The 12,309-nt window shown below is 36.2% G+C and overlaps 1 protein-coding gene across 10 annotated transcripts in view; it reads left to right on the forward strand.

Moving 5' to 3' along the window:
* BMP2K (BMP2 inducible kinase) overlaps positions 1-12,309 on the forward strand; it is a 126,296-nt gene that overhangs the window by 107,856 nt on the left and 6,131 nt on the right. For 8 of the 10 annotated variants that reach the window (XM_022599485.3, XM_089912111.1, XM_089912109.1 and 5 more), the window contains one exon: positions 36-146. The exons of 1 other annotated variant lie outside the window; for it this stretch is intronic. In XM_022599485.3, the coding sequence (XP_022455193.1) occupies positions 36-146 (111 nt within the window). Of the gene's footprint in view, positions 1-35; positions 7,241-7,674; positions 7,777-12,309 lie in introns of those variants that run through there. One more of the 10 variants, XR_016393338.1, reaches the window with a different exon arrangement.

The following is a 12,309-nucleotide window of genomic DNA, read 5'->3' on the forward strand; positions in this document are numbered from 1 at the left end:
TTTATTTTTTGTTTTGTTTCATCTTATTTTTGCAGACAGGCTCGAGGAGAGAGCATCCTCAGATAAGAATGTAGAGCCACTTTCTGCTCCACATAACCATCCTCCAGAAGATCCTTTTGGTTCTGTTCCTTTCATTTCTCACTCAGGCAAGTTACGTATGTAACATCATGACTATCAATAAAAAATACACACAAGAACAATAAGAGTAACAAGGGCAAAAACCCTTATTATAAAGCCAAAGTAGGAATAAGGTTTTAGTTACAGCAAATAGAACAGAAAATTATTTTAACCTCTAGCCATCCTAGTTTTCCTAATGTTCTTTCCATTGGGTTATTCAATTTGTGCCTTTTGCAAACACAGAAAAATGCTGATTTGCGTAGTGGAACCATAACTGGTTCTTTCTACCTCGACTATTGGATAGTATTGAAAAATTTCATGCATGAAAATATCTCTCACTTTTATATACTTAAAATACATTTATAGACATTTTTATTCTTAGCTTTTGCTTAAAAATCCTGTTTTCCTAGTTTATACATGCTCTCTTGTAGCTGTGTTTAAAAAGTATTAGTGACTTTGTTACAACTTGTGACAAAGTACCTATTTTCTTCTTACTCCTTGCTTTGATTTCAATCCAGAATTTAATTATTCACCATTTAAGAATATTTGTGATAATATTTTCAAAGTAATTACCTAGTTAATGCTGTCGAAGATACTAGGATGGAATAGGATCCCACTTTGGCATAAATGGATTTTTGTGTTTGTATAGTTAGAGTGGAAAAAATGAGTTTAATCTTAGAAAAGGGAAATGCATTGGAAGAAATTGTGCTTTACTAGAAGGTAAAGGTTTTGTTTAATATATTCAAGGTAATTGTAAGCTATGTTCTTTGGTTCTGTTTCGTTTATTGCTCACTCAGGCAAGTAAAATATGTGACATCATCACTACCATTTAAAAGAACTTCATACAAGAGAGAACAATAACAAAAGAAAAGCATTGTGAATGTAAAGCCAAAATAAGAAATAGGTGTTCAGGATTTCTGATAATACACTGAAGCAATGTTATAGCCTTTCAACATTCAGATTTGGTTATCCAGAACAGTACAGTAACTAAGAGTGTTTCTATATACTTTGATGTTCCATATTTTTACTCTTTGCCGTTTATTGAATAAGCAATCCATATTTTTGTCATTTTCTGTTAGCTTCCTTCAGATTATCTTTTTCATGAATGATATGAAATCATTAACTGGGGAAGACAATTTACTGTGTCAGTTTACTTAATATGTATAGATGCACTGCCTCACACCCCCAGTACCCTAGGTCAAAAACTGTTACTGTTTTTTTGTTTTTTTTTTTTTAAATAATAGCTCGAATGGTCTTTATAAATTCTCAAGAACATGGTACTCACTGACGTCAGATAGTGATCTATTTGTGGCAGAAACCGGTTTCAGTACTAGCTCTTTTTCATACTCTAGAAGGAATTACATAATCCCCTTCAGGTTTGTACATATCTATGCAACTTCTTGTCTGTTCTTTAATAGCTTCTGAAAGAACCCTGGGGAAATGAATAGGAGAATCAGGAACTAGAGTAAGCCTCAGTGATTTGCCCTTTCCTTGGGCACCCTTATTTTGGGGTTGGCCTAGGATTTCTGTAGTTAGAAATAATGCTCACAGATTTGAGCTTGATTGCTGCTGTTGCTATTTTGTTTTCCTTTTTCCTTTGGGTATTTAACTTCTCTATTAGATTTTAAGCTTGCTGAGGGTTGAAAACATGAATTTTCTGTCTTTGAATCCTTCCCGGTAGCCAACCCAGTAAGTACCTATTAATATTCATTGGCTGTATGAAAAAATTATGACTGTTCCTAAAAATTCATACTCCTTGGTGTTAGGACAATGACCATAAAAAATGCCCTTTGATATAAATGCTACTGCTCCAAAAAATATTTTTAGATTTAGTGTTAATAAGAACATTGGAATAGTTTGGATATGAAAAATTGAGTACATAGACTAGAATAAAGGAGGGAATGGTCATAAGAGAAATGTGCCTCCAGAGAGAAGGCAATCACGTTGCTATATTAGCTTTGTTAATTTATTTTTATCAGATTCAAAATACATAATCAAAATTTAAAAATCTGAAAATAACTTACTGCCACTGACCTATTCATTATCAAGATTAGAAATACTTTGTTATAAATAATTTTTAGGTAACAATAAAGTATTTGAAGGCATTCATTTTCCTCTAAGAGTAAAATAACTGAATCTCTGAAGCAAAAAACTTCCTCATAAGCTTTATGAAGAAATTGGAAAAAGAAAAAGGAATTCTACCCATTGAAAATATATTCCACGTGGCATTGTGAGCATCTGGAGATTTATAGGACTAGGACAGAAGAAAGGCAAGAAACTACTTCTAAGTATGTGTGTGTGTGCAATACAGGGTGATATGTATATGTGATAAGCCATCTTACTTGAATCTGAGAGTTGACAATTCTGAACATAATTTAATTTTAGGTAAACCATATAGAGAATGCTAGTTGAGAATAAAATGAATTCAGTCATGAGGCAGAATGCTATAAGAATTGTAGTGGCAAAGTGCATTTAAGGAGACACACTGTCTTAAATCTAGTGTTCCTTACACTGGTTTTATTAGGAATTGTGTTCTTTTTATTTTGAAAGAAAAATTTCTGTTAAAACTTTTAATCTTAACTTTGAAATTATAATGAATTAGTTTTTACTTTGCTTTTCTTCAGTTTATCATAATTTTATAAAATTATTTTTAAGCTACATTTTAAAGTTAAAATAACATGTGTATCTACTTTAAAAAGTTGGATTTAACAAGGTTTATTATGAAAAAAAGTCACTTCTCTGCTTGCTCCCTCCCTGTACCCTTTCCCTGTTCAGACTCCCTGGAGATAATTTTTCACTTCTGGCATTGTAATATGTCATGCATATTCTTCTATTCTTCTTACTATTAAGAAATAAGAAATTCTTACTTCTTACTTGTTTTTTCAATTTTAGATGATGTGTATAGACTTCGTATTTTGGAAAATGATGATTTAGATTAATTACACTGTTAGCACCCAGCCACAATCACATGCACCTGTCCTTTCGCTAATTTCCAGTACAGTTTTGACACAGTTGTTGGTTGTCCATGTTGTTCAATGTGTACATTTTATGCATATGTAAGTATTTGTCACTGAGGTCCAGTATACCATTTTTACATTTCCTTCTATAAGGTTTTATTTTTCCTGGAGTTAATTATAATGATGTTTATAAAAATGACTGTGGTTTGTTCCCTGTTTTTTTCTGTACCCTGTCATTGATTCATCTCCATTTGGAAATGTAAATTTCCTCCCAATTTAAGGTGGCTGTCATTTTCATTTTTACTTGATAATGTCTCTGGCGGAGCTCCGCAGCCTGAGTTGGTTGCTTCCTGTGCCTGCCACGCACTTATCATCCTAGTATTTTCCTTTGCCCGTCGATCCTCCTGGGAATTCTTGGATCTCCTCTCTTCCTCTTTCTTGGTTAGTAGAGCAACTCCTCTAGAAATTTCTTGGGAAAATATATATGCACGGGAGGAAAACTTTTAAACTTTGCTGCCTTTTTTGCCTAACCTGACACTTGACTGATAATTTGGCTGGGTAAATAATTCTTTGTTGGACATAATTTTTCCTTGTGAATCTTCAAGGTACTGCTTCATTGTATTCTAGCTTCAAAAAAAGGGATAGGGGGCTTTTACTAGAGGAATGGCTACACTCTATGCCCCTAAGCCTAGGTCCCATAGCCTCTACTATTTAGAGGCGAAAATACCTGTTTCTTCTCCTTGTTAGCTGCATGTACGGCAGATCTGGTACAGTCAGCAGCCTTAGTTTGTCTATATGGATGCCTGTTTGTTGCCTTGGCTTATGATTATCACTTTTGGACTTCTTAAGAAGCTTAGCTGAAGGTAACATTTTGGTAGACCATGTCTTCAAATGAATCAAATCTAGCTTCCCTTCTTCTTAGCTTTAAACATTTCTTTATGGGAAAGATTAAATTTTGTAATTATTCTTTTACCCAGAAATCAAATAATTATATCAAGAATCTGTTTGGTGCTGTATAGAAAGGGAATATCTTATTCCATAAGCTGATATCTTAATTATAATGGAATTATATATACCTTTTATGTCAGGTTACTAAGCTGATATTGGTAGTGTGGTGTGTCATAAAGAACATTGACTTTAGAATGATAAAGCCCTGGGTATGAATCTTAGTTCTGTCCCAGATTAACCATGTGATACCAGGTGTTGCCTAATTTCTTAGAGGGTTTCTGTATCTTAAATTGGGGATAATATTAGCTAGTTGATGAGATTGTTGAAAGGATTAAATGAGAGCATGTTATACAACACACGAACATCCTCAGTGTTGGTCGCTATTGTGGCTTTTGTAGGTAGTGTTATTAAATAGTAGTTTTACTACTTACCACTGAATTCCAAAATCTTAGTGTTAAATAAGTTTTGAAGCTGCCATCTAGCTTGTAGTAGTAGTACAGAGTTCCAGTAATAATAAGCTAACTACCGAATTACATCTTTTAATGAAGTGTAGAACCTGTCTATGAAGCTGTTCCCCACCAAGAACTGTTTTAACAGTGCCGTTGCTATTTTTATTAAAGCATTAACTCCCACTGTTCAGTACAGTGTACACACAAACATCCTGTTAAACGCAGGGTGCTCGTTCCCAGTCCTGAAACGCACCCAGCCTTCCTTCTCCCCGAGGCGTCGTGTTGCGGTTAGTTGAATTACAGCGTGGACAACCTAATTTTAATAAACACTCTCAAATTCTGAAACATATAGTATTTGAAGAATTTCGTCACTGAAGTTTTAGATTTCTTGTATTGCATTTCATTTTTAATTAGGTTTCGTGAACTTCCCTTGCTCTCCCCAACCCCAGACCTACCTCATGGGTCTCATTATCTCACAGGGAGTTAAATTGAATTTAGGGCTGGGAAGGTCACGTCGTATATAACGAATACTTGTTGGAACGTAAATTATTACAGATTGTCAGTCCAATTGCTGGGTCATTTTATGAGCCATGATGAGTGTACTGTTTATAACTTCCTAGATTCTAGTAATTCTTGAAGATCAAGAATTTTCCTCTTCCAGAATGTCAGTAATAATGGTTACCTTACTGAATTGAATAGTTACCTTATTGAATCCTACTGTACACGTGCAGTGGAAACAGTCTCAGAGCAGGATCAGTGACTGGCTTAAGGTAAGATAGTTTATAAGCAGGAATCCAGCTCTGTCTGATGCTAAACTCTGTGCTATAAACAGTCGCAAAACAAAAGTGTTAAATGACTTGTTTTACCAGTGTTCAGTGGATGTTCTGTGTGAATTGTTCCACTTGTACATGTGTTTTTGATGTATTTGTGGGACGACGTGAGCTCCACGTCCAACTCCTCCGTCACCTTGATTCCTCAAGTATCAAGGGACTTGTTTTGAATGAAAACCTGCAATAATATGAGTGACGTGATAGAAATGTCAGTTTTATGACATTTTTAATCAGAGTGGCAAATACTGCCTTGTCGCTTGGCCTGTCTTGAGAGAAATCGTACAGATTTTGATAAAACCTTCTAATCCAGTAATCCTTGGGTCTGGCATGGTAAATTGCTGAGAAATGATGGCAGGCAGTATGCTTCCAATTCAAAGTGAGCTTTAAAGTCTTACATCCCCTCCCTTATACCCCAAACGATGAGACAACAGAAGGCATGTAATTACAATAGCAGTTTCAAGCCATTCATCCTCTATAATCCGATAGCAAGGAAAAGAACATCAAAACAAAATTTTCTTGAAACTGGAAGCTTCTTATGTGATTAAAAATGTACCACCTGTTTTATAACTAAAAGAACTGTCCTTTAAAAGATGGAAACCTGATTAGAAGAATGGTAATATGAATAGTATGATGCAAATATGCCCCTCTCTCCACATTGTTTTGGATGTATTCTAAATATTTTGTATTTTTTGGTATAGTTTATAAAGGTTCATTTATGTGGTTTAAGAACACATTTGCAGTATTTATTTAAAATAGTGTGGCATTACCCAGGATCTCATTCTTTTCACAAAGTATTTGTTTAAAAGAATACTAAGTATATGAAAGTCTCTGAAAATTGATGATAAATTTTAGCTTTTGAGTTTGGAGTCATCTTTTGGACTGTGTAAGACTATGATGTCTTTGAATTTTTAACATCTAGAAATAGCTTTTTATGAAAACTCGAGCTTGGAATAGATGAATTCATGTTCTTAGGTTCTTCATTTGGTGGATTCATGTTCTTAAATTCATTTGGTTAGATAAGCTTGTTCTTCAGAACCTCCCAGGTGTTTATACCTCTGTCAGTCATTTTCCAGATCACTAGAATCAGGATTAGTACATGGTTTTCACAACTGTTAAAGTGAATGATAAGTTTCTTGAAGTCAGGAATTGTCGTATCTTTGTATGCCCCGTACAATACCTTGATGAGTGAATTCATTATCAAAGTATACTTCGGTAAAATCTAATATAAATTTTCTCTCTCTCACACACCCTAATAGTTAATGAGCTTTCACTAGATAAGATGAATTTTATTAATGTTCAGCTCTATCAGGTAAGTTCCATTATTGTTCTTATTTTACAGATGAGGAAACTGAGGCTTTTTTGGATGTTTATCTTCTGTGGATTTTGTAAAGTTGTATATGCTTTCATTTGTTGATAAAGCCTTATAGTATTTCCAGAACTTAACCCTACAGGGTTAAAGTATTTATCGTACCGTTCAACAAAACACTGTTTACTGAAATAGAAACAATACTGTGCTCATTCTATTAGTTTTTTGTTTTAGTTTTTTAAAAGTTTCAGGCATAGCTTTTGTAAATTTTCAGGCAGGATACAAAAGGAACAGACGACAAGTCTGTGGTATTTTGCAGGGGGTTGGTGCTAAGCTATACTGAATGTTTGCTGGTGATGATATTCTACTGGTAGTTTAATTGTAGAATTTACAGACGAGAGTTTTAAAACTAGTGTCACCAGCAAAGAAGCCACTATGGCCTTAAACTTGGACAAGTCATTCAGCTTTTCCCTAGTTTCAAATTATTTATGTATATAAAGAGATTGGACTAGGTCTTTAAAAATCTCTTCTTGTTGTTTGCTTTCAAGATACAGTTGAAACTATGAAACAGGATTAAGGTCACTGAAAGAAAGAAATGAGAAGAGAAACCAGAAAGCCAGGGGATGAGCATTGGTTGGTAACACTACGTATTTTGAAGTGGTAGGAAGTCATCATGATAGTGCTCTGCCATGGAAAGCAAGGGGAACATTTTTGGAGATGTGGTTTAATAAGACTGAAGGGGAAAGATCGTAGCAAACCTTACAGGACGTTTTCACCCTAATGTTGTATGGGAGCCTAAATGGTGGGGAGTTAAGAGAGAATGTATGAAAACCCCTTGGCACTGCATTTCACTCAGGACAATATTAGTTACTATCTTCTCTGATTCATTTCTCAGTACCATTAGAAATGTATAGTAGGTACTCCACAAATAATCATGAAATGATGGTATAATACATTGGCAATAGCAATAATATGGCCCTTGACTGAGTACCTACAATGTGCCAGCACTGTTACAAGCACTTTACCTGAATTCTCACTTGAATCCCCGCTGCATTTCTCTGAGGCAGATATAATTGCCGTGTCCCTACTTTACAGCCGAGGAAACTGAGACACTAAGTAATACCTGACTCCAAATGAGAACACAGGTCATCAACGGACACTTTGATGAAGTAAGGGAAGTATACTATATATTTTGATATAGACAGTTACCAAGTGGTTAATTTGGTATTTCACTTATTTAGTAAATGCTTGTTATTTTATGGATGGTACTGAATAATTGAAGCACTACTTTGTTAGCTTTGAACTACTATCTTGAAATTCTATATCTGAGGTATATTAAGCCGTAAAGCAGTGAGAATACGCAGAATTTATGTGTGTAAATAAGTACTCGTTCTCGAGAGAGGAATTTATATGCCACACGAGAATTTAAGACTTCATAACATCATCGCTGTTCTTAATAGTTTACCCAAATCTGCATTGTCTATCTTAGTCACTCACCTTATTCTCAGGGTTTGGCTCTGATTCAATTTTGGCTATTTCCTGCAATCAAACCCAACCTCAAAAGATGAGGATTACTCAAAAAGCTGAAATTTTTACAGTTTGTAGTTCCAAGGAACAAAACAGAAATAAAACTATCCTGACTAGAAGCCATCAAAATATCATTCTACTGTATTTAGTTTAAGGAAAGAAGAATGCCCTACTTGGAGCCAAAAATAAAGATTGGTCAATATATGAAATTTTACAGGGTTTTACCAATATCATTTAATGGAGAAAAATGCAACTGAGGTATGATCCTGGGCACATTCTAGACATTTGTTTATGCTTTAAATACATGTTCCTGGTGCTTATTGTAAATATTACAGCTCCCCTTCTACCTACCTGAAAACCAGCCATTTTTATGTTAATAATACAAATCCCAGTAGATATAGGGATTATTAGGATTTGGGATATATTGAATTATAAGGCAACATATTTAGGCTATACTTTTGGGAAATTAACTTAAGCAGTGAAATAATCCTGATTTAAATTTCATGGTAAACCAAATGTGTAATATTTGCTCTAACGGCTTGGAAGAAGCAGTCTAGCACCAAGAGCAAACAGTAGGAATATCTGAATTTTTTTTAATGACAGAAATATGTTTAGCCAAAGAAATAGGTTTTAAAAGTTGATGGCACTCAGCTATGAAGTCCCATTTTAAAGCACTGTACATTGTGTGTAAATATACATTTGTTTGCCTGCTTATTTTTGGCCAGTTGTAAAGTAGACCTGAGCCGCTCTTGAATTAGCCATAGAATTGCACCCTCCTCTCTTCCCCCTCCCTATTCTTCTCTCTCATTTAGATCCATCTTCAACCATTGGGTCCAGAAAGTAGGTAGGAAGTTGGAGTATGATGTATGAGATAATTGAGTTTGGCCTTGCTCTGGAGATGATGGCGGTTAACTTTACCAAGTGCTTTTGAGTCAGGCACTACTTTAAGTCCTTTCGTTACAACAGTCCTACAAAGTAGAGCCTGTTGTTATCATATTATACTCTCATAATATAATACTATGTGTTCCCTCACGTATGAGGGAGCAGAGTAGAGAGAGGATTTAGCTGTGGTCTTAGTAGAGATTGTTACTAGGTTAACTTGATTAGCTCTGTATTGATTTTGCATAAGGAAGGAATAACAGTAAATCAACAAATTATGATTAAAAAAGGGGTTTTCTTTCCCCTCTCAAAGAAAAAGTGCATGATCATGGTTCTGTTTAAAATGCTGAAAAACTAGAAACAACCTAGATGTAAAACAACGTAGAGGTAAATACTTAAATGCTATACATACAATGTTTTATCATGTTTCTATCAGAATTACTAAATGGACTATGTTGATACCTGTAAAAGATGCATTAAAAATGGTAAGTGAAACCCTACAAATTTATATCCACACTGACAATTTAAAAAGCAGATCTGTGTAGCACTTTACAACAAAGAAATACATATCTGTATTAATACAACTTTGAGAAGCTGACAAAAGGCAGACAGAGTAGGGAGTAGAAAGTGACAAATGTGTTCTGGAAAGCAATGTTGACCATTTGGGTAAAGGAGACAGTTAATTTAGAAGACGAGGATTAATATAAGAATACCAAGAGAAGGTCAAGTGAAGGACTCTTGTCCTATGTTAAATGTTCCAGAAGATTTCTAGGAACAGAACTCTGTGCGCTAGAAATGGAACGTTTTCCAGGGAAATTGTAGAGGGGCATTTTCCCTAAGTGCTTTTTGCAAAATTGTTTATAAAGGTTAATAGGTGTTACATGTAACAAATAAAAGTGTTTGTAGTGAAGCAAATTTGGGAAACCCTAGGCTTCATTCAGTCAGATTCTTCTGTGTACGATGTGTCAGCACCTTTGGTACGATGAGCATTTTCCAGGTGAGTGGTGGTGGTGAGGGGTACATTGTAAAGTGCAGCATTTCATAAACTCATGCGCCTGAGACCACAGAACTGTTTGGTTCTTGTTACGGGAATAGGCGTTATGCAGAAGACACTTTAGGAAGCATACTGGAATGTTCCTGGAGGCGTCCATGAGCAGGCAGGAGGGGTGCCCATGTGGCTCTCTGTGGGTGGGTAAGTACCTGAGGAGGTACTAAGTTAACGTGTATCTTAGAGGGACTGTCCTAAAGTCAGGGGTGATTGCAAGTCTTTGCCATCGCATTTTTTGCTTTTGGATAAAAATTCATGAAAATAAATGCTCTGGCTAATCTAAAAGTAATCTTTGTTTTTAATATCAGAAGTATGCTGTATGGAGAAGTCGAATGAAAATCTGCATTTGATTTGATTTTAATCTGTTAGGATTTAAGATAAGCTTATTATGAATATGTAAAGATACAGCATATAACTCTTGGCTGGTTTCAGGGAACTGGCAGATGAATAATGGATGAAGATTATATTTGTAGTTAAGTATGACTGATAGAAATCTCCACATCTTCTCTCCCCCTCACTCCTCAGCCCCACTAGATTTCCTCCCCACTCCCCGCTTCACGGTTGTCAACAACCTGCATGAGCTGACCGGAGCCAGTGGCCATTTCCGTCATCAGTTCATTGCACTTCTTTGCATCACCCTGCGCAGTTGTCTACTCCCTCCCCCGGAAACACTCTCCTCTCTTGGCTTCGGCAATATTACACTCACCTGCATTTGGTCTTCCTCTCTGGCACTTCCCTGTTTGCTTTGCAGGTTCCTCTGTTGACTTCTGAATGGTTTATACCTGAGGGCTCAGTGGTGGATCCCCTTTTCCTCAGAGAGACGCTGAAGGGTTTTCAGCAGTAGCCACATGATGAGTGTGTCAGAAGGGTTATTCTGGTGACAGTGTAAAGGAGCAGTTTGAGGGATATGGGACTGGAGGCAGACAGGCAAGTTTAGAGGCTAAGGAGTTGCTGGATGAAGATGAGGGGATGGGATAGACAGCTGGCAGAGGGAGAGGAGGGACCCGATTCCAGAGAGTTTAAAAACACTATTTGGTGGGAAGAGGGAATATGATTTATAGATTTCTGCTAGTTTGCAGAACTTGGTAGGTAGATGGAAGTGTTGTTCACTAACTTAGAGGGACTGGTGAGGACACATTTTAAGAGGAAAGATGATCTCTTTTGAAATTACTGAGTTTGAAGTAATGGTAGGAGATACATATTTATGGTAAGTATTAGATGAATAGGGTAGATGAGTATTCATGGTAAGAATCAGAGGTCCACTCATTACTGTGTAAACGCTGATTAACATACAAGTGGTTAGGACCCAGGGCAGGGCATGAAGAGGGAGAAAGACAGCCAAGGATAGAACCCTGGGGAGCATACATGTGTAGGGAGATGTTTGTGAAAGAGAAGTCTCTACAAATATGACCAAGAGGGAATAGTCAGAGAGGTGGGAAAGACAACAGTGCTGACTTTCAAAGAGAAGGAAATAACTCAGAGGTGTCCTGTGCCATGGAGACCACTTTGTTAATAACGCAAAAGAAATGGCCCTTCCGTCATAAGGTGTAATTAGTTTCCATGACTAAAGACTATACTTCCAACCCTGGCTAATTGTTTTGAAAATATCTGATCTTAGAGGGGAAGGGATAAATGGATATGTGGTTGGATCGATTCAAATTGTTTCCTACCTCTGGAAAATCAATTCAGTACACCAGTGTATTGGGAGGGCTGTATGTTTTCATGTAAACTAACACACTGTTTATCTTTACTGTATATCATACAGTGAAATTGTAGAGCACTGTATTTGATACAGTTTTATTACCCGTCATACAGTGAACGTACTGATAGTTAAGATTTTTATTAAAGTAGCGTGCTTTTAATATAATGTCTATTAGTATAGGCATGACAGTTTAAGGAGGATGTGGCATCTAGGGAAGGCAGATGGCCTTGGTACCGTCTCAGTTCAGTAGCTGGTCCTTAGTTTTGATCAGGCTATGGGGATGCGCTCACGTTAACCCAACCCATAAGATACTTGTTTACAACAAAAAAACACCAGAATGCCAATTTAAAAATTACACAGCGAAACATAACCAAGCAGATAAGCTATTCATGCTTGCTGATCTCTGTGGGAAAACTTCATAACAGAGTTGAAATATAAGCAGAAGGCTGTTGGGTAAACATGGGGTCTGAGCAGGGCAACTGACTGGATAATCTTATTTTGAAGGCGGGAGAAGAAAATGTGCTTGTGTACTGTATTCAGAGTCCT

The sequence above is a fragment of the Delphinapterus leucas genome, chromosome 5, assembly GCF_059928025.1.
Source record: "Delphinapterus leucas isolate spDelLeu-1000000601 "Yukka" chromosome 5, BTC_Dleu_Yukka2, whole genome shotgun sequence".
Lineage (NCBI taxonomy): Eukaryota > Metazoa > Chordata > Mammalia > Artiodactyla > Monodontidae > Delphinapterus > Delphinapterus leucas.